The sequence below is a fragment of the Thunnus albacares genome, chromosome 2 (genome assembly GCF_914725855.1).
Source record: "Thunnus albacares chromosome 2, fThuAlb1.1, whole genome shotgun sequence".
NCBI lineage: Eukaryota > Metazoa > Chordata > Actinopteri > Scombriformes > Scombridae > Thunnus > Thunnus albacares.
In genome coordinates, this window is record NC_058107.1 from 22,302,790 (window position 1) to 22,324,639 (window position 21,850).

The 21,850-nt window shown below is 38.6% G+C and overlaps 2 protein-coding genes across 4 annotated transcripts in view; both read right to left on the bottom strand.

The window, feature by feature from the left end:
- Window positions 1-353: 353 nt before the first annotated feature.
- Window positions 354-9,393, bottom strand: ndc80 (NDC80 kinetochore complex component). The gene is made up of 17 exons (XM_044373296.1): window positions 9,286-9,393; window positions 8,638-8,739; window positions 8,188-8,268; window positions 7,602-7,728; window positions 6,372-6,544; window positions 5,790-5,892; window positions 5,506-5,595; window positions 5,246-5,339; window positions 4,908-5,008; window positions 4,598-4,742; window positions 2,921-3,126; window positions 2,527-2,679; window positions 2,169-2,258; window positions 1,977-2,069; window positions 1,526-1,656; window positions 1,198-1,300; window positions 354-687 (listed from the first exon to the last, which is right to left on the bottom strand). Exons 1-17 carry the CDS (start codon window positions 9,291-9,293, stop codon window positions 559-561), a joined length of 1,929 nt encoding a protein of 642 aa, XP_044229231.1. The 5' UTR covers window positions 9,294-9,393; the 3' UTR covers window positions 354-558.
- Window positions 9,394-10,862: 1,469 nt separating this feature from the next.
- nipbla (NIPBL cohesin loading factor a) overlaps window positions 10,863-21,850 on the bottom strand; it is a 28,328-nt gene continuing 17,340 nt past the window's right edge. For all 3 annotated transcript variants that reach the window (XM_044373313.1, XM_044373306.1, XM_044373322.1), the window contains exons 27-49: window positions 21,698-21,784; window positions 21,118-21,338; window positions 20,828-20,930; window positions 20,514-20,612; window positions 20,194-20,340; window positions 19,095-19,229; window positions 18,867-18,965; window positions 18,662-18,715; window positions 18,467-18,575; window positions 18,219-18,349; window positions 17,879-18,019; window positions 17,664-17,757; window positions 17,232-17,386; window positions 16,911-17,001; window positions 16,520-16,693; window positions 16,138-16,328; window positions 14,936-15,043; window positions 14,276-14,476; window positions 13,815-13,961; window positions 13,297-13,649; window positions 12,987-13,161; window positions 12,276-12,473; window positions 10,863-12,175 (exon numbers count right to left, since the gene is read on the bottom strand). In XM_044373313.1, coding sequence (XP_044229248.1) covers window positions 11,813-12,175; window positions 12,276-12,473; window positions 12,987-13,161; window positions 13,297-13,649; window positions 13,815-13,961; window positions 14,276-14,476; window positions 14,936-15,043; window positions 16,138-16,328; window positions 16,520-16,693; window positions 16,911-17,001; window positions 17,232-17,386; window positions 17,664-17,757; window positions 17,879-18,019; window positions 18,219-18,349; window positions 18,467-18,575; window positions 18,662-18,715; window positions 18,867-18,965; window positions 19,095-19,229; window positions 20,194-20,340; window positions 20,514-20,612; window positions 20,828-20,930; window positions 21,118-21,338; window positions 21,698-21,784 — 3,576 coding nt within the window. In that variant the 3' untranslated portion in view covers window positions 10,863-11,812. The remainder of the gene's footprint in view (window positions 12,176-12,275; window positions 12,474-12,986; window positions 13,162-13,296; window positions 13,650-13,814; window positions 13,962-14,275; window positions 14,477-14,935; window positions 15,044-16,137; window positions 16,329-16,519; window positions 16,694-16,910; window positions 17,002-17,231; window positions 17,387-17,663; window positions 17,758-17,878; window positions 18,020-18,218; window positions 18,350-18,466; window positions 18,576-18,661; window positions 18,716-18,866; window positions 18,966-19,094; window positions 19,230-20,193; window positions 20,341-20,513; window positions 20,613-20,827; window positions 20,931-21,117; window positions 21,339-21,697; window positions 21,785-21,850) is intronic.

A 21,850-nucleotide genomic window follows, 5' to 3' on the forward strand; every position in this document is an offset into this window, starting at 1 on the left:
TAAATAAGGATTGGAGGGTTTAAAGCCATTTTTATTGTGCCTATGAAAGTTTATTTATTAAAACAACAAAAATGTTGACAAAATGACAGAATATAAGCACATAAAAATCTGGAGTTTGTAAATACGAGATAACTACGAGAGAGAATTCAGTCTGTCATCACCAACTGCATTAGGACTTTAAAACCTCCATCTTGATGCAACCATTTGTATTTGCTACGTCCTACTGTGATGGAGGAAAAAAATACACTGCTGTTACAAAAACAGAATAACTTATACACAGAAAACTGCCAGTGTGCAGCTTGGACAAATGAAAGTTAACATAAATGCTTTCATTTATGTTTGGTTTATGTTTATGTTTAGTTGTTGATCTATGGTTATAAGGTCATACAATACATTTCCAAAACTTGTTAATAAGATCAAATGAATGAAAATCTTTTTTTTTTTCCAGATGGAAACAAACTAAAAACACAACTGACAGGAGAAATCCTGCAAACTTCCATAGTCCCTCAGATTATCTTCCACCTACAGAACTGAAGGTTTCCATTCTGCTGCCGCTCCTTATAAACTGTTTTCCTTACACATGAAGCTCTTCAAAGTTTCCCGCAGCTTCTGTACAGCTGCCTCATCTTCTTCTACAGCCTTGGAGCAAACACTCTGCACTCTGCTGTGCAGATCCTCCAGACACTTCTGTTTTACAGGAACAACAAGAGCAACCAGTGAGCAAAAAGCAGCTTAAAGCTCGCATTGCCATATTGACACTGCACATTGACATATAAGAATAATATAAATACAGGTGCAAATACAATATGAGTAAAACCACTATCGGGCCAGGCATGCTTAGCAAATTATCATGAACCAAATGTTGAATGTGTTTAGATTAAGATAGTTATTGTGCTTTAAGGGTTTAAAAACATATTTTCTCTCTTATTTTTAGTCAAACAGTACAAATCAGCGAACATTTTTTTGTGTATTTCATAGAATCAAATCTTTTCTGCATGTAAAGCTTAAATATATTGAGTCAAAGATGACTAAAGTAGCATCTGAACCACAGTGAAATACTTCAAATGTCCTTATACTTGGTTACTTGCTACTACAAATGTACACTTTGTGTTTAGAGGAATCTGTAGATGCCGACACCCTGTAAATTAAAGCACAGGATGATATGATGAGACAGATGCAGAGTTGTAAGCAAGTTACCTCTGTAACTGACAAGTGGTTAGTCGCTGTGGTACACACAGATGCGAGGTTGTTAGCCACTATTCGTCTCTTCTCCTTGGTCTCCTGCAGCACCAGGTGGTATCTGGAGAGAAAACCACAGACCATATCTTTAATTCTAAAACAAAAAACTCATCATTTAGGCAGACAGAAAGAGATCTAATGCTCACAAATAAAGCCCCATTTTACTCATATGTGAATGAAAGAGGTGGAGGTATGCTTTGTTTGTTAGTGGTCATAGGCTCCAGCAGTATGAAAAAATAATCCTTAAGACTTTAATATTGTTGATAAATATATAATAATCACATACTGTTGTTCTGCTGCCTTCAATTGTTGCACTGCCTCATCGTAACCAAAACTAACATTCTTCTCAAGAAGTTTACAATGGTTCTCCACTGACTCCACCTCCTCTGCCCAATCCTGTTCGTCTCGGGCTAACTCCTGTATGGACACATAGGAAAATTATAGTTAGTACATATATGACGCACTGTGCATTTTCTGTATGTCCAGCTTGTTGAAATGTTAATTAATTCCTGTTTTTCAGCTTGGAAGACCAATAGTTCAGTGCTGAATTACCACTGCAAATACAAATTTCATGTTATCTTTAATTGGTTTGGTAAACGAAAGACCGTGCAATTGTTTTTTTCTCTAAATGTCTGTTTTCATGTGTAATCAAAAGGTCTGGTCTTCGTGTGCCATATGGTGCATGTCACTAACATGGCATTTCTACCAACATAAAGCTGACTGAATAAAGACTGTACCTGCATGTCAGAACCCAGCCATTCATCCAGCTTGCGAATCTGTTCTTTCAGCTGCTTCAGGTCATTGGACTTGTCCAAGATATTAGTATTCACCTTGAAGACACAAACACAAACATATGCAACCATTATAAATGCCACAGTGCAACCAGACTAAGATGTGGCTGTTGCTGCCAACTGCAGACGTTTTGTTACCTGTTCACAAGACTCCTCCAGACTCAGTTTCGTGTTGGTTAATCGACTTTTCTCCTCCTCCACATCACTGTTCAGCTTTCTCAGGAGCATCTACAACATACAGCGAAGATTAGAACAATGACACAGAATACCAAAATCTATCTTCTCATGATAAAATTACACAATTTCATTAGTGTACAATGGAGTAAACAATATTAAGACATTACTGAAGTTACAAATAACTGATTACAGTAAAAAGTGTTAAGCATTGGGATAATAAGCTGAACTGTGTCTCATTATCAGAAAGTCTGTTCTTACGCTCATTCAAGTGGTTGTGTAAACAAGATCACGTCTTTGGTTAATCAGAAGCATTAAGTACCTGTATCTGTGTTTTATGCTGAACCATGCTGCTGCTAGGTCCACATTGAAAAGGCCTGATCTCAAAATCATGACCACATGCGTTCTCTGCAGACAGTGGTATCAGCTTCAGTTTACGTGCCAGCTTGTGATACTCTGCTAGCTTCAACTCCGCCTGGAATTGAGGAGAATAACAGGACAGGACAGACTCAGGAAGGGCAAAGAAACAAGTCAAATCAAAGGTCAAAATGTTTGCCACTGACTGACAAACCTCTGATACACAATATCATAATATCCTGAAAATTATGAAATTATGCATTTTCCATTTAAACACTCATCCACTTAATCCCACATATTTAGGAAGAGACATCTTACTGGTCATCTTTGCAAACATAGTAGACATGTATATATGGTACCTTCTCTTTCACTTTGGCCAGAGCGATCTCTTCGTTCCACTTGTGTTGTTCAGTATCTTCAAGAGACTTGCTAAGAGTGGAGATGGTCTGTTGAAGCTCCCTCTTCTCTCTGTTGATCCTCTCTACATCAGCTGGAGTAAACTTTTGGTTCTGCAGAAGGTGCTGCAGTTCATCCCGTTCATGTTTCAGAGACTCTAGATGACTGACTGCAAAATGAGAGAAAAAAAACAAACAAATGATATACAGTGCTGTGAAGAAGTATTTACTCCCCTCCCAATTTCTTTTATTTTTGTATCTCATACGAAATCGTTTCAGATCGTTAAACAAAATTTAACATATAACAAAAGCAACAGTTTTTAAATGATTACTTTATTTATTAAAGTAAGTTCTCCAACACCAACTGAGCATGTGTAAAAAAGTATTTACCCCCATAGTTACTACATCCACTAATCTACCAGACTTCATTGATAATTGGGTTTCGTTGGACTAAACACACCCAGGTCTAATTACTGCCAGCCCTGTTCAATCTACATATCATTTACATTGAACTTTACAGCAATGTGAAGTTGGCTAAAAGGTCTCAACAAGCAGCACACCATGCCACAATCAAAGGAAATTCCAGAAGAGACGTAGAAGAAGGTGATTAAAATACATCAGTCTGGAAAGGGTTAAAAGCCATTTCTTGCCAGCTCTTGGACTCCAGAGAACCACAGTAAGAGTCATTATCTCCAAATGGAGAAAACTTGGCACAACAGTGAACCTTCCCAGCAGAATTCCTCCAACAGCACAGCGATGACTCATCCAGGAAGTCAAACGAGAGCAGAGGACAACATCCAAGGATCTGCAAGCCTCTCTCATCTCAATCGAGGTCAGTATTCATGACTCCACTGTTAGAAAGAAAGCAGCCAAAAATGGCATCTATGGGACAGTGGCAAGGCGAAAACCACTGCTGACCCAGAAGAGCATTACGGCTTGTCTCAGTTTTGCCAAAATGCACCTTGACAACCCTCAAACCTTTTGGAAGAAAGTTCTATGGACAGATGAGTCAAAAGTGGAACTGTTTGGAAGACAGCAGTCCCGTTACATCTGGTGTAAACCAAACGCAGCATTCCACAATGAGAACATCATACCTACAGTCAAGCATGGTGGTGTAGCGTGATGGCGTGAGGATGCTTTGCTGCTTCAGGGCCTGGGCGACTTGCCATAATTGAGGGAAAAATTAATTCTGCTCTCTAGCAGAAAATTCTGAGGGATAATGTCCAGTCATCAGTCTGTGACTTAAAGCTCAAGCGCAATTGGGTTATGCAGCGAGATAATGATCGAGAGCATAAGAGCAAGTCCAGCTTTAAATGGCTCAAAAGAAACAAAAATTAAGGTTTTAGAGTGGCCTTGTCAAAGTCCTGACTTGAACCCCATTGAGATGCTGTCACAGGAGTTCAATGCTTGAAAATCCTCCAATATGGCTGAATCAAAGTAGTTCTGCAAAGAAGAGTGGGCCAAGTACTTTTTCACATGGACGATATAGGTGTTGGATAACTTTTTTGCTTCAATAAATAAAATTATTATGATTTATATATAAATATAAATCACATCCAATTCTCAGTTCTCATTGCCCTTCCTGCCAAAGACCTGACTGATTGAAATTGGTAGGTGGAACTTTTTATTTCCCATAATTACCAGTGTTGTCCAGCTCATCATTCAGTTCTGAGCCTTTGCTCTCCAGGTTTGCTTTGAAGACATGCAGACTGCTATGATAACTCTGCAGCTTCTTGAGGTCTGACTGCAGCTTCACCTTTTCCATCCTCTTGGTCATTAGACGATCCTTTTCAGGAGAAGGAAATTTTAAAAATATTTGTTGATTTAATTGAAGATGTTTGATATCACTAGTATTTGAAATATCACATAATCAAATTCAAATACAGATTTTAAGTCTAATCTGTATTTTCTGCATGAGTGAGGATGTGTGCATATAAAAAAGTCTTCTCACCGTTTGGCTCTCCTTCTCCAGTCGTTCAACCTCATCACTTAGTATTCTGTGTTTCTCCGCCATCGAGGCCAACAGGGCTTCGTCAACATTGTAAAGCTTCTCTGTGAACATACACAAACACACACTTAAGTGTAACATACTTATATTTATTTCTTGTTGATTTGTAAACTCTACAATACATGATTAACATAAAAAATCTAAATCGAAGTCTTAGTGTCAAAAGGAGTCAGAACAGCAAGAACAAAATTCTTTTTGTTAAAACAAACATGATGCTCAAATATAAATAGAAACCAATTCAATATTAAAACCAACTTGTTTCAGAGAGATGCTGTGCTTACTTAGTTTAGTGAGGAATGTGTCATCCTCATCATAATACGTGTCATCACCCTGCATGAACTTGGAGTATGTCTCGGTTGTGTAGTCCAAGAAGAGCTGCACAGGAATCCAATCCAAGAGAAGATGAAAAGAAAACGAAAGACAAAATAAGGGAAGAGTTGTGAGAAGAGTGGAAGATTTATGTGTTGTTTTACAATAGAGCATTAGTTAAAAGAATAGTGGAGTATTCATGTCTCTGGGTGCTATTAAAAGCAGTCTGTACCTTGTTATACTCAGCTCCTTCCTCGATGTTGTCACTGTCCTCACAGAAGTCACTGAAAAGCAGCTCCTGCTTACTCGAACCCCAGTAGATCTGACACAAACACACACAGATCAAATATAAGAACATAGTTTTTAGGACATTTTGTGATGTATGCTACATGAGATTGGGTTTTTTTTTTTGTTTGTTCTTTTTGCTGCAATTTCCATTCATATCATACCAAATCAGCTGGTTGTATATAAAACCGGTCTACTAATTTCTATTGTAAAATGCTGTTTGCTTCTAACCTTGACATTATCAATCAGCCACATGAGGGCACCCAGCGCTTGAGGCCAGGTATGGGGAGCTCCAACAGAATACATGGAAGACTTGGAGAGAACAAACGGATACCTAAAAATCAGAAACAGGGAGAGAAATAAAGACAGAGACAGTCAGCAATGTTTCTTAAACTATAGATGAGGAAAGGGTACTTACATGTACAGACTTCTTACACTATGATTTTATATTATGCTGTATTCTTTTTCAAGATATTTTCTCTATTATTCTTGTATTTATATATAAACATTTGCTTTCTATGAATGTAACTTGCTTTGTTTAATCTCTAACTTTCTGTACATTTGAAAGGTATTAAACTGCCATGTGAATACACACAGCTCAAGTGGCCAATGCCCAGACCATTTTTTCAGAGCTAACACAGATACTGAATACTGAACTCAGTAGAGCGGGCAGTACGAGTGCCAATATAAGCATTGCTCTATTTATTGCATATTCCATCAGATAAAGTCCAGCCACCGAATGTATGTCAAAACATGAACTTAAAGGCTGTGCGGATGCTAAATCAAATTAATAATACAAATAAAGCATTTTACCTCAGGGCTTTCAGGATTGCTGGAACCTCCTCCTCTACTTTTGATTTTGGCATCTCAAAAGTTGGGTCTAGCTGGCGGTAGATGAACTCAAACATCTTCACAAACTCCTTGGTAGAGGGAGACTGGAGGGTCTTGACGGACAAAGTGCCAGGGTAGCCCTGCTCAGTCAAGAACTATAAAGATGTAAAAGAGAATATCAGGCTAGAGATTCCAACTAATATTGTCCAACATTTATATATTTTTTTCTGCAATTGTGAATACAAAAAAGATCAAGCTACATTTTAAGACCATATTATTTATAATTCAGTTGCTAATGTGCTATTTGTTCAATCCCTCTAGGATTTCGCATAATTTTTTTGTGATTACTGCAGCCAAAAATGTTTGGTTTTGCACCAACTTTTCTCAAAAATTGCATGACAGTTTCCAATTTATGTGCTCTTATAGTGGTAAAATTGCAGAATTTTGGAAAAATTGCAAGCAAAGGAAAATAATGCAAATCATATTGCCATATGTTAGTATACAGCATATCACAAAAACAACTATCTGTGCTCATTGTTTAATTCATTTTCTGAAAATGACAACCATGGGCTCAAAGTTATATAAAAAAGCTGTACTTTCATTTATGGCCTTTATTAAATAAACTTTCACATCAACATTAGCACCAAATAAAATCAGTCAATAATGCCAATAAAATAAATCCATGAACATAAAAATATAGTTTCATTTCCAAATTGCCCATATTTATGTTTGAGGTAGATTTGATGTCTGAACAACAACTTATTCTTCTGACTAACTGAATGCAAACCTCATTTGGGAACATTTGGGAATTGTTTTGCTTGGTCTATGGCGGTAATTTTTGTTGCCAGGTGAGATCTGTCCATCTTCCACCTGAATACGCACCTCAATCCTTGCTGCATTCGCTGTGATGACATAAGTTACCAGGACACAAAATGCCACAATTGCTCCAAATCATAAATGGTCTGTTGATTTGGCCATTTCATACAGAAAAGTTGCAGTAATTTAGCAAAATTGCAAGCTCTCTCAAATATTGCAATTTCCTGGGGGGACTGATTGCTTTTTGTAATATACTCATTAGAATAAAAAGCCACTTCCACAGTCAGTCAGAGTTTTTGCAGAGGTTTACTGAACATTAAGAGGTGTTGCAATGTCAAAATAGACAAGCCTTTTTGTGTGTATGTATACTATGTAGTCTGAGAAGAAGTGTTTTACCTCATACAGCTGTCTGATACACTGCTGGACAAAAGATTTATCATGCAGAGGTCGGGCATCTTTAATCTTCTCAGTTCCTCCGAACCCTGACATGGTGCTGTTGCGACGCATGCCGGCTCCACTAGTCCTGCAGTCAAAATATACAATAAATATAAACAATATATAAACACAATATTAACACACTGAAACACATCAATTTTGTTACTTGACAATGAAACTAATGATCATGTTATTCGCATCCAAAAAATTGCATCACAGAAATGTATGAATGGAAAAGCAAATTACACACTCATTAAGTTAGTAATTTACAATGAAACTTTGTTTCTCTTTTATAATTTACTCTAAATACACTAAATTTTATAATTTAGTTTTCACAGAGGTATTGTTCTCTTTGGGATCCTATTCACAGGATATTCATATACAGAGGTGTGTAAGATAAAGAATATAAATTTTCATTGCTTACTTCATCTTACTACTACTGTAACTGTACTGGTACAATCGGTGTTAAACTAATTTTATTTGTGTGTGCACACACTCTGTATGTTCTCAGTATCTTATAGTTGTTTTTAAGAAAATATTCACATACCGTGAACCAAAGAAGCTAGTCCGCCTTTCAGAGTTCACAGATTGTGGTTTGGGTATGTTGAGCTTTCCAAAAGAAGGTTTACTGTAAAGAAACAAAAAATGTAAAGAAAAAAAGGATGTTACACTTGTTGACTTACGCACATTTGAACAAACTGCCACTAATCTGTTCTTCATCTTTCTTCACAGAGTCATCAAGTTTCTAAATATCATCCAAAAATAAGCAGAGGTCTTTACTATGAAGCCTCTTACTACATAGTGTCGTGATACGTGTCCCAGTTTGACATCACACCTACAGTAAACAGAATTAAACTATACCAACATTTTGTTTGTCTCTTATTTGTTATGAATATAACCTTATATTAGAAATAGTCAAAGACTAAAGTGTATAACTGTAATATTACACCAACCACAAATTATTAGAGGACTAATATTAGAGGAACTTTAAGCCAACCTCTGAGGTGTTGTGTACACCGTGCTCATCCTGTTGCTGTCTTGCACTCGCATAGCGCACAGCTCCGATGGCCTGCTGCTCGATGCTCGACTCATCCTTCCACTGCACACAAGTTATTACACAAAAACAGATGTAATTTATTAACGCCATTTTACTGTATGCAAAGCCATCCAACATACATACAACTACATATTAGTACGATAACGCTGGCTACATATTTACATTAATGTCAGCGGATTTGATCACAGATTACGTTGACGCGATATCTGTCAGAATCTCAGTCTATGTTATGGAGTAGTTCAGCTAACCAACCAGCGTAACGTTATTCTTAACTAATACAGTTGTTGATCTAACTAGACTGAACTCAACCCGCCGAATAAAACGTAGTCTATCTAAACTTAGTATAAACACACATCTTTGCCGGGTTGTAGCTTAAAGTTAAGTGAAAAAATATCATGAACGTTGATAACGAAACGTAACGTCAACGGTAACGGTAGCTAACGTTAACAGCGGCTCTTGTAAAACCACAATAAGGGCGGCTGGCTGGCAATATTTCAGTTAAATTACCAAAACCGTTACATTTTATCAAAATGTTGTTTGCTGAATATTTTCAGTGAAACAAGATAACTTTAATAACTGAAGACATACCGCTCCATGTTTCACAGCCGGAGAGCTAATGTTTACAAAACGAATCAAACATTTGAACCGTCCAATTCGGAAACCCCGCCAAAACAATACAAAACTCCGGATGATGACGTCACTAGACTACGGCGAGCCACTTGGTCCAAGAATGCGTCGTTGCGCCCTCCACAAACCATAGTACTTATCCCACAGCGTCACACACACGGTTTGTGCGAACAGTGGGCCTCATGCATATTTGTTCTTGCACAAAGCAATAAGAGAAAAATAAGTAAATCCTACGTGGCATTCATGAAAGTCTCTTAACTGCCTGACCTTGTCATAAATCGCTCGTTTCAAACCTGATGAATGCAACATGTTCATGAAGAAGTGCCCGTTCGTGAGATGTGATCATTAGTATAATCCAAGCCCCTAAAATTGCCATATTAGGATCCGTGTTGTTGTTTGTGAGCGAGTTTCACGCAAAAAATCCCAAAGAGTAGAAACACCACGCAGTTTCAAATCCTGCTTTCATAAATCAGAAGCCAAACACACAACAAATTGAGGAGTGACAGCAGGAGATCCGAAACAATTAAAGATATGAATCCAGCTGACATGTCATCAGAACAGCTCTGCACTGTGATAGAAATAAAGAGGGAATACTTTGATCAGGTCAAAGTATTCCCTCTTTATTAGTTAGCTGCCAAAAAACGTCTTTCTAAAGCAAAGCGCTCCGTGATGGGGGGCGGTCATGTGAGTCAGAGATATTGGAGGACAATATTAGTCTACAGTAGGTGATGTTACACTGTCTGCAACACTACATGATATGGACAGAGAGCTGCAGAGAGACACAGAGGCAGCTGTCAAGAGTGAGAGAAGTTTCTGACTGAAATCTAGAGGCTGCTGCGCCAAAATATGGCCATAAAAATCATAAAATCCCAAAAAAACCTTTTAAATAAATTGGCAGCCATGATGATGAAAATATGGCACGCAGAATTAAAAAGATGATCAGAGATGATCTATTCATGAAAATTGATGAATGCTAGAAATATCACATTAAATCATTCGTACGTGCTTCTTGCATGAGTCTTTTGTTCAGCATGTAAAATCTCTCAACTCATATCTGTAAATTTGAATGTGATCTAAAAAGCTATAAGGGCAAAAAAGTTAGAAGTCACATCAGTCACCAAGTTGGATGAATTAAATTATTTAAAAAGTTTGTAATGTACCAATGCATTGTCCAATGTAGCTCTGATTATAGCAAGACTATCATTTTGATCAAACATACTATTTGTATATACTTGTCTTTACAGTTGGCATAAAAATATCCAATAAAACAACACTATCAGGTATCTTTCATAGAGGCCCGACTATCCTAGGAGCAAACCTTGTCACAAGAACTCAGAATTACATCAAAATTATAAATTAAAATATATTCAAGTGCTATAGAAACAACACTTTTTTGTTTTGTTTGAACAACTTGTTTCAGGTGAATGATCAACTCTCTTAGTCCTTTCAGGCCTGTCTGTGTTTTAGCAGTAACCAGGTCCTACACTTTTGTTCATTTGCAAAATGAAAAGATCAGATTAACACTTGGAGCAGACAAGTGACAAAGAGAAGTAGAAAATTTATTGCAGTATTTGTTCCACCAAAAGGGTATGAATCCCCTTTCCTCTTATTACTAGGGTGACCTAATACAACAAAATCTACATTTACAAAATATCCTCCTGCAATAGGCCACATATACTGCATGCGTAGTTCGAAATAGAATAAATTATATTCAGAGCACTCTGCCATTGTACAGCATGGACAAATAAAAGTGAACAAAAATAAAAATTCTTATTTTTTTTTCTTTTTTTCTTCTTTTTCTTTCAAATATCTAAAAGCTAAAAGGAAAAACCATCAGGGTGCTAGTAGTATAATAAACTCCAAAAACACTTTAATAAGAACATCAAAAAGACTAATTTCCAACATTCACTTAAGGTTTTATTCTTTTTTTACAGCTTTTTTGTCTTCAGAGATATAAACATTTTAGTTTTTTGTCGTGTTAAACTATGATACAGTGGGAGTAGAAATGAGCGACTAGAATCTGCTGCACAACAGCGAAGGAGCTCCCACAACAATGTTGACAAAACATTTCCCTCCAGGTCTCTTTTCTGATAACCATTTTAAGGGATAATTTGGGTGAATTATTCCTTTAATGCCTTCTGGATTCTATCCTCTGCACTTGTACACAAACAAAACATAGCAGTCCCTCTAATATAATAAGTCTTATGTTTTGTGTCATTTTCATTTTTGCAAGAATAACTCATGTAAAAGTATGTAGTGTCAAATATTCTTGCCCTCTTGTGTTTTCTTACAAAAATGAGGAAGGAGAGGAGGGTAGGAATCCAGTGAAGTTTGGCTGTGTCGTTGGAGGTGGCAGGTTGAGGAGGAGGAGCAGGAGCAGGGAGGAAGAGGATTTTGATAAAGTAGAAATGGAGCAGGGGGACCAAAAAGAAACAAAAAGAAAAGTAAAAAAAAAAAAAAAAAAAAAAAAAAAAACACACGGGAGCCATTAGCTAGCCCCTCCTTCCCGCGCTGCATACAGTGAGCGTAAAGTCTGTACTACTTTGTTGCTCAGTTTGTGGTTGCTGGTCAAAGCAATCTTCTTGTAAATGATGTCCGACTCCTTAATAGTGTCCACCCAAGGCACCTGTTTGCGGCCATCGCGTTTCTTGGCCTCTGCCCAGGGCCCCGAGTAGGAGCCGGCCATCCAGTGGATGCTGTATCCATTGGACGTCTTCTGGATGACTCGAGCTATTTGCGGCCGGTCCTTGTACTTGGGGCAGCAAAGGGCGATCACATCCATAGCATCCACCGTCTCGCTCATTCTGCCGGGGTCTGAGGAGTCACCCGCTCGCCTTGACCTTCGCGAGGACTGCAGAGAGGATAGAAGAAGAAAAAAAAATGGTTGCGCTATTTTTCTCCATAGTTTAAAAATGTATTTTATAAACATCATGTATTTCTATATATCTCACCCCTGGGGTCCTTTCATCGCCATCACTGTCGTCGTCATCTGTCTCTGGTCCCGCCTGATTGCGTGGACTGGGTCCTGACATGGGGCCCATGCCTCCCAGTAGGGCGTTTATGGCTTTGTTTCTGATGTTAGCACTGGCAGACGCTTCTCCCTCCTCATCCTCCTCGTCTGGGTCCAGATGTTCCATCAGAACCTTGAACTGTGTGGAGTGAGAAGACAAGAAAATAACTTTAAGAGTCAAGTTTCACACTTTACATCTAAGAAACAAATTTGATGGAGTGGAGTTTGGGTGCAAACTAACAGGTTTTTCAATGATTTGAAGGGCATAACTCTTCCTGAGCAGACACAGGCACAAAAATATCCCACAGATACCAGACAAGTAAAGGTCATGTACAGTATAAAAAACAAGCGGCGTCTGCACATTGCTATGCTTCCTCAGGAGAAACTTAGCAGAAGCTACCACCAGGAATGTAAAATACAGGCAGTTCACTCCTCATGTTTTATTCATTTCAAATCCAACTTGAAAAAGAAACAAACTTTTTTTTATTAAAATGTATTTATCAGATGAGTGGAAATCACTTTGCATTTAAATGCTGATTTATACGACAAGACAGAAAATAATACAACACAACAGCTCTGTAAGCAGCAGCTATTAGTGATATACGTAAAATGTTGTCAATGACTCCAAATCTGATGTAGCTTCATTACTTACATCTAGGTACTGTTTGACGATCCGCCTCTTGATATCGCTTGTCAATGTGGCGTGAGCCATGTTGTTGGAGATGAAGTCGATGGTTTGTCGTGGGTTGAAGTGAACATTGCTTTTTCTGTTCACTGCTTTATCGTACACCTTGGCTGACTCCGTTGGAGAGTACTTCTGAATTTTACTGTTGAAAGACAAAAAACTTGGGACTTACAAACATGCCTGAATGTCAGAAGTAGTAAAAGTAATCCACACTAAAAAAAGTTCAGATATATTTTTTTCAGATAAAGGCTGTAGACAGAGTTTTTGTAGCTCTTACCCATCAGAGAATCCATACTGGTTCTTCAGATGCTGTTTGAGCACCAGCAGCAACAAGATGCCCTGAACAGCATTAGCGAAGTCCAAGAGACCTGAGGGATTGTCTGGGAGGAGCCTCATTACCTTGTCCGTATCATCCACATCCAAATCCTCCAGATCAGACTCTGAGCTCTCTGAGTCTGCTACTGGTTTTCTGGCCTTTTTGGGCCGCCGTACCACATCGTCATCACTGTTGCTGTTTCCTTCCCCGTCGCTCCTGGGAGAGTCGCAGTTCATTTTTTCCTCTTCATCCTCCCCATCTGATGTGTGCTTCCACACCTTCTTCTCCTTACGCCTTGGCTCCTTCAACAGAAGCTGAACAGAGAAAAAAGAAAATGTAACCATAATAATATTAATACTTTTTCTCTGTTTTTTTCTGTGATGTGCTTTTTCAGGATTTTTTTCAACCATATTTCTTGAAGAGACATGTGCCCCCAACTAGAGGTTTGATGTGAGCTGCTTTGAAAAATGCTATCCTACCTCTTTGAAGGTTTGCAACAAGTTGCTGCCAGACACAGACAGACAGATGTCTATGTGGTGCATGATGAAGAGAGGCTCCTCCTGGCTCTGGTATGGGAAACAGGCTAGGTTGTCCGCTATGAACAGCAGCATGTTTACTTCTGTCTTCTGCAGAAGGAAAGAAAAGAGGGAAGAGCAAGGTTGAGGGTCAATGCCTGGTACAAACACACATTGCACAGTTCACTTGTAAGAATTGTGACTATTGATACTATACAAAAATAACCTATTCTGGTAGACAGAAAGGTATTTCTTTAAAAAGAATAGTGTTGTCTGTATCCATAAGAGTCATATAAAACACTTGCCACCTTTTATCACATTTCTTGCCAAGACAACTGCAACAAGACTGCTGGCAAGCTCAAGTCATTTTAATCTGACATGTTCAATGAGCCAACACCACTATACACCACTTTACATTTACTCACCGCACTGTCATCGAAGAGGTTCAGCAGTGAGATGAGGAAAGCCCTCCGGTGCTGCCTGTTCCCCCGGATCATGGTGAAGAGGTGGGAGCAGAGTGCTGAGTGGGTCTCGTCCTGTCTAAAACCTCTTATGATGGTCTTACGAGACATTTCAATGGCCTGCTGCAAATTGTATGACATCTTCATCCCTGCAACTGCCTTCATCTGGTAACAGATAAAGTGAGGAGGAAGTGTTACCAAATTAGCAGTTGAGACAAATGTTGAGACAGCTGCTGCAATGGGAAAATGCCAAGAAAATAATAATAAGTCTGATATACACGTTAGAGCATTTCTCCAGCACAAGCAAAAGGTCCATATATGGAAGTCAGTCACAATAAGTACCTGCAACAAAGCAGCTATGGAACATGACAGTTTCAAGTGGTGGATTGAAAGGGGAACTGCGCCGACTTTATACATTTTAGTCTGTTTACAGATGTTGCAGAGTACGACTACATACAGTATGTGAAAAAAGTTGTATAAAGCCTTTTGTGGCTCCAGATGGAGCTGCACAAAGGTTATTTGAGGAGAAGAGGCTAAGTTGGAATTCCTCATTCTTCATCCAGGTACAAAAAGCTTGCCTTGTGCAATAATTATTGAACTCGACAGAAATGAAAACCAACTCACATGGATGAATCCTGTGTACTTCTTGTCAATCTCCACAAGCTGCGTGTCAGCTTTGTTCCTCATGCTGGGCTCTGGGTCTGTTCCCATGGCAATGAGGTAGGGCACACACTGTACAGATAGGACAATTGTGTTATATGTTAAAGCAACTATTGTGAATTGTGAAAAATCTGTATAAGATAATTTACATTTTAAATGACTGATGACGAGGCAGCAACACAAACATGAAAAAAATACCGGTGCTCATACACAGCACTGGCTCTGTAAATGGGAAACAAAGAAAGTTGCTCGGACCAAGAGCATCCATGAATTTGGAGGACAGAGCTTCAGAAGGAGCAAAAAAAAAGAAAACAGAAATATGTTTTATGGTTTGCCAACCCTGTGTTTAAGGTCTGGTTAAGGTTTGGGCACCAAAACCACTTGGTTAGGGTAAGGGAAAGATCATGGTTTGGGTTAAAATGATCACTTGCATGTCAAAATACACTACGATATTAAAAAGCAAAAAAATCCAGGGAGAGCGTGTATTTTTGCAGCAGCGGGCCTTTGGACTAATGGGCTTTTGGTCCAATGGGAAGTTTTTCAAACTATTGGGGTTTCAAAATAATGAGCCGTCAGACCAATGGCATGGCCCTTGTTAGTTGAATGTGGCTAACATTAATTGTATTTGACAAGCAAAGCAAGCACCGCAAAGCTTTCTGTGATATATGAGCACGATGACCAACATGCACCAGGTAATCGATAGAAGTTTATAAAGTTGAGAGGCTAGAAATAAAAATAAGTTGTGTCTTTCTTTCTCTAGCTTCCAAAACAAATGCATGTGGTAGCCAGATCAAGATCTTTACAACCCGAGTCAGTGGTGCTCATGGGAAATGCAGTCCTCATTCCGGGAAACACTACGGTTTTTGTCCACGGGGCCGCAAAATCAACACAAAATGAAAGTTCCTTGTACTTGCTTTGACATGAAATAATGGACGTGTTTGAGTAATGTTTAAGATACTTTACTGCTTAGATTCTTCACTTAATTTAGTCTCATATTGCAATATTGATATTATATTGACAATTTTTCTACTTCTTCTGATGCAGATAATTATTCAGGAAAAAACGATATCTGGCCATGTTTTTGAAAAGTCTACTGATTCCAAAGAATTCACGGGTGAATTCATGCTTTAATTATGAAATCTGTCTCTCTAGCTCTCACTGCTTACCTGTACAGGATGGATGAGACCCTGGTTGAGTGTGAGAGCAATGACGTTGAGAGCAAAGTGCCGTACACTGGACTGGGTATGGAAGAACGCCTCCAACACCTGTTTCAGATAAAGCTGCATAATGGAGCTGCTCATCCCTGAAGAGATGTCTCCCATCTCCTTCAGATCCTCCTGTTTTGACAGTTTCTTCCCTGCAAGGACACAAAATACAATTTGTTCATTAGCCTATATATATATATGTGTGTGTGTGTGTATTAAGTTTATGTAGCACAATGTATTTTTGCAATGTATAAATTCTAAAATCAACAATTCATTGATCACGGTGTATTAAACAGTTTCACAATCACAACTACATTACAGCAATAACCACAACTTTCCGTACATTCTCTGTCTGCTTCCTGCATCCGTGTGTCCTCCTCCTGAAGGTAAGTCTGCAGGTTTTTGAGGATCTGGATTTTGAGGTTGATGGAAGAGGAGGCATCAGCCAGGATGCCATTGTACAAGGTCTTCACCTCTGGCACAAACATCTGGCTGGGATGCATGATTACAAGGAACCCTGAGGGAAGAGAACAGCAGAGACATCTTGAGAACACTGATACAGTTTCCATCTCCAACTGCTGGTATAAGAAAATCTTAATCTTGCCTAGTACATCTCTAGTACATCTCATGCTGGCAATCAATTTAAAGGCTTAGTGGCTATAAAATTTACAGGCAAAAATATGGTGACTTTCACATTTTTCAAACTAATCATTAAAAAAAAATGATGTTCTTGCCTAAGCCGATGATGGCTTTGGTCTTGACTTCCTCGTCCTCATGTTTGGTGAAGTATAGCAGCAGCTCGAGAACTTTCTCCTTGATAACAACCTGTACACAACACACATAAAATCATAATGTGAGACAGTGTATTCTTTATTATTTGTTGTAGCGGCAGTAAAGGTGGTAAAGCAATGGTTTTGGTCCCACATCTGACCTAATTTTGGTCATGGCGGTCACAGGCAGTTACAGTAACATTTTTCATCAGTGGCTGCAACCCATTGCTTTCCTCAATTTTAATTTCAAATTATAAACATTATTAATCATAAACTGTGGTCTACCTTGTTGGTGCCCTTGAACTCCTCCAGATCAAAGTCAAAGTGTCGGGCTAGGGCACCCACAGTGAAGAGCGATCGCAGTAGGAAAGGCTTGTTTGCTACTAACGTCGTGCTGTTTGGATCCTCTTGATGCTGAATCTTCAGCTTGTTAAGTGCACCTGGAAGAAAAAAAAAAAAGAGACGTAGATTGAAGTACTTTTTAAGTATTACTGTAAACTGTATACCTGTTTGCTTTCTGGACCACCACACTGGTCTAGGTGTCTATATACAGTGTTATACTTACTGTATATCACAGTAAGTATTATATTGGTATTCTCTTTTTTTATTTTACTTTTTTGTACTTTGGAATGTACAAGAGGTGACACTTCAAAGCTCAACATGGCAGACTGCAAAAAAAGTGCACGCAACATCAAAGTTGCTAATTGTATATCTCACCATAGAATCTGTTGAAGCAAGCCCAGACAAACTTGTAGTTGTGCGTGACTTTGTTAACAACAGCTCCAAGACAGCTCACACAGTGCTGGACCACCTAGAGAAAGGAAGAGCATTGTGTCATCGCTATGCTTCAACACGGATTACATTTCACAGAGTAAACCTGGTACTACAGTGGTGCATGCAATATAAATGTCTAAAAAGCCACTGCTACGCACAGTCATGCCGTATTTGATGATGAGCTTCATGAGGTCTTCCTCGATAGTGGCAAGGAAAGTTTCACTGGGGTGCTCCATCAGAGGTACCACAAGCTCCAAGATCTTTGCCACGTTACAGATGACCATGAAGTCATTGGCAGTCTGCAGGGGACATAATATAACACTCATTACTGGTAAAACAGTGACTCGATTGATGGTTCTTAAATTCACCAATGAGAAAAATCATTACAAAATAGGTGAAACAAATAAACAAACATTCAAAACAAATAAATAAAAATGTCTTAATTATGGCAGCTTCTTCATTATTACTTATTAAGTTAATTTAATGAACGCCACTTACGTTACACTTTGTGGTCAGGTAAGGCTGCATGGTCATGGCATGTTTGACCATGAGCTGGGCCCTGATCTTGCTGAACAAGTACAAGGTGGTGATACACGCCACTAGTCGTGTTGAGTTTACACCTTTGTTCTCTACAGAAGAAATAAAAACACAAACTTTTTACTCATGAAGTTTACAGATTGCTTTTTGCAAAAAAAGTTAAGTTTAAATGTTTAAGTGCAAGTACACTCTCATATGGTTTTACATACCTGCAAGAGACTCCTCATATTTGAGGATGTGTTCTACCAGATTGTCGACAAGCTGAACACAGGCTTTTTTAGCTGGCTTATACGACGCATCCTCTTCAGACTTGAGAAGCTAGAGCCAGAGGGAAAATGTTCATTTTAGCAGGTTTTAGAAATTGATATATTTCGCAACAGGCTAGACCAAAACCAAATACTTACATTCTGAAGAAGCTGCTCGAACCAATCATAGCCGGTGTCTCGGCACGCTGCAACCTAAGGAAGAAATCAGATGTTACGATTAAGAACACAGTGATCAAATTAGACAAAAATGATAAGGGATCAAGTTGATGAAAAATATAGTCTTTGTTGATGTTTATTATTGTTATTACTGGATACAACAAACTGTTACGTCAGTTGAACTCACAACATCAGTGATGTTGAGGATCTTTCTGGTCATGGTCTCTTTGTCATGGGCTGGAGTTGGAGTAAACCACAACTTCTGGAATGTCTCATTCACCAATTTCTATGAATGACAATGAAAATCGATACAAACAAAATAGGCTTATACATGAGAAAAGAATCGAGTCATGTCTCAAAACAACTAAATTTGTGAAGAGACAAAAAGGTGCAGATTGATTGAGTGGATCCATACCTTGATACCTTCCTCATCATTGACCCTGCGGATCATCCTCACACACATCTCAGTAATCTTACTGAAGGTCGGCTGTTCCAGACAGATGTCTCTGAGAATCTTGATCACCCGTTTCCTCACACTGATACCAGTGTCCTGTGCACAAAAAAACAACTCAATCCATACAGGTTTTGCAACATCTTGCAAATATTTGTCAAAAACAAGGGTTTTGTTCCCATTTACAAATGTCTGCATGGGATGCAATAGCATTTTTCTTCCAATAAGTGGCAGTATAAGACTATAATGAAAAGTGAACTTCTCATGAACCCTCATGAACATTTCCATGACAACAGGCACAGCAATGTGTTCACCTCTCAGATGCTGAGTACAAAGAATGAGTGCAAATCTTTTGTGTTGGATTGCATTTCAAAATCAATAGCACGTATACAACAGCCGCCTTAATGACCTGCGTTAATCCTGCGACTGAACGTGTTCTTTATATAATTATTTCAATAAGGTAAAATCAAACCTGAAGAATCCAAAGTAAGGGACAACTTTAAGCAACTTTAAAAGCAATTCCTGTGTTGCTTACTCATGTAAACATAGTGACCAGAGAAAATAGTATTCCTGCTACTGTAGAAGATGTGGCCCCGAAACAGGCACATGCAACAGCAGCTCCATTACCACTTACACTGGTTTTGCATGTGAAGGGTTTACCAAAAATAAGCTTCAAAAGGGTTATAAAGTGTAAAACTCACAATCTCAAAAGGTGTATGATGAATGGAACACAACTCAAAGACAAGTCATCAAAAAGTTTACTATGTAAAAGGTTGATGAACTAACATGGGGGACAACGGGCAGCTTAGGCTATAACGATCAACTGCTAGTCCACAATACAATGGTTAACGTCACAATATGCAATTGTGAAGTGCTAACAGTGTGTCTACACAGGATGTGTTCAGACATAGTGTTGAATGAAGGCCAGTATCAATAGTGGTCTGTTTTTATGGTGATTGAGCACATATTTATATTTACATATTTGCTGAAATATTCCAAATGGAGATCCAGGAACATACAACACAATACTTATAGTATTATTACGCATGAATGGGCTACTTACCAGTATCCTCTCTATAAGCATGTCGTAGTACTGCTCAGTGAGTTGGGGTCTGCTGAGCACAAATCTGCCCAGCAGCTCTACAGCTGCCTCTCGCACGCTTGTGGAGTTGTCCATCAAACGACCGTGGACACCACGCTGCATGTCCGACTGCAGACATAGAGAAGACTGTCAGCACAGTAAAAAAAAAAACAAAAAAAAACAACCTAATACTGCAAGATAACGTTGTCGTTTTCAAAGTTTTAACAGAGCAGAGGAACAGAGGTTAAGACAGCCCATATCAAACCTGATAGACTGTCTTAAAAACACAGATCCACACATACCCTTGCCAGTATGCTGGGGTCCACAGCCACAACCTCAGACAGACATTTCATGGCTTTAGTTCTTACAGCGATGGCACTTTCCCCAAGGACTCGCAAGATCTAATAAAAACAAAAAAATTAATTGTAAAAATTACACCCATTTATGATTGCACAAACTCACTTTTTGTTTTTTCATTTCAGAAGTTTACATAACAGAAACAGCCTTTGCTTCACTTGTACTATATAATGTGTGTATGATTTAAAGATATTTTCTGCAGCCGTTGTAAGTCATTAAAACAATTAAGATACATAAGGTAAGATTATTCATATCTTACCTGTGTTAAATAAATATCAAAGCTCTGGGCGAACGGCCTCATGGAGGCCAAATAACGCACGATCAGACAGGAGTCGTCATAGTCCACAGTGTCAGAGTTCATTCTGCAGAGAAGTGAGAAAAGGAAGAATATATTTAGGATTATAAAGTTATAGAGTGAGACTGTAACTGAAAGACAGCTGTGATATCAAAAAAGACAGCGACAGGACAGTGAAAGGTTATAATTATCAAATAGGTTGATGTTTTACGACTGATATTCAAAACATTGGTAAAACATTCACATGCTCTTACTTCAGTGTGGCGAAATGAGCTGGCGTGGTCTTGATGATGTTGCGCAGGAACTTCTTGCGCTTCTCAGCACGCTGCATAATTTCACCGGTGGTCTCCAGCTCCTTGGCATGTTGTGGTCCGTCTGATGAGTCCTCATCCTTCGGATTCTGGTTGCGCATGGACTTCTCAGCTTCTGTGGTGGCGTCCCGGAACCACTGGGCGATGTAGAACTTTCTAGCAAACTAGAGAGAAAGAAAGAAAAGAAAGGACGTCTGAGTAGCAGTTTAAGCTTCTAAGAAAATAAATATTTCTTTAGATTAAGTAGTCAGTAAAAAAAGAGAGAGAATAAAGAGAAAGATGGGGTGCACTGTTGAGTAATCTGAGTGAATTATGATGTGAGTTTATGGTTTACAGTTTGTTTGTTTTTTTTTAAAAAAACAATGTTTTTCACTTTTATGCTTATCTGACATATGCAGGTTACCTGTGTGATGGTGCAAGAAAAATTACATCTGTGGCTAAAAATACAATTTAACAGAACATGCACATGACTGTATATATTTACACAGAGTTTAAAGTCACCACTTGTCTAATGTAAACCCACCACCAGTGAAGCATCTGTCTCAGCATTCTCTTCCAAGTAGTCCAGTAGAGCCTTCTGCAGCTGCTGGGTCTCATCATTACCTGGAGACTACACAACCAGAGATGAAGATTATAAAAAGCTACAACTCACATAATCCATATCCAAAGAGAAACT

Excerpts from the sequence above, each read along its gene's own strand:
- ndc80 (XM_044373296.1), bottom strand. Across the intron at positions 7,729-8,187 it reads ACTAGCTTCTTTGGTTCACG|GACTAGTGGAGCCGGCATGC; the intron begins GTATGTGAATAT and ends TTTTGACTGCAG. Across the intron at positions 5,596-5,789 it reads GGCTGATTGATAATGTCAAG|ATCTACTGGGGTTCGAGTAA; the intron begins GTTAGAAGCAAA and ends TGTTTGTGTCAG.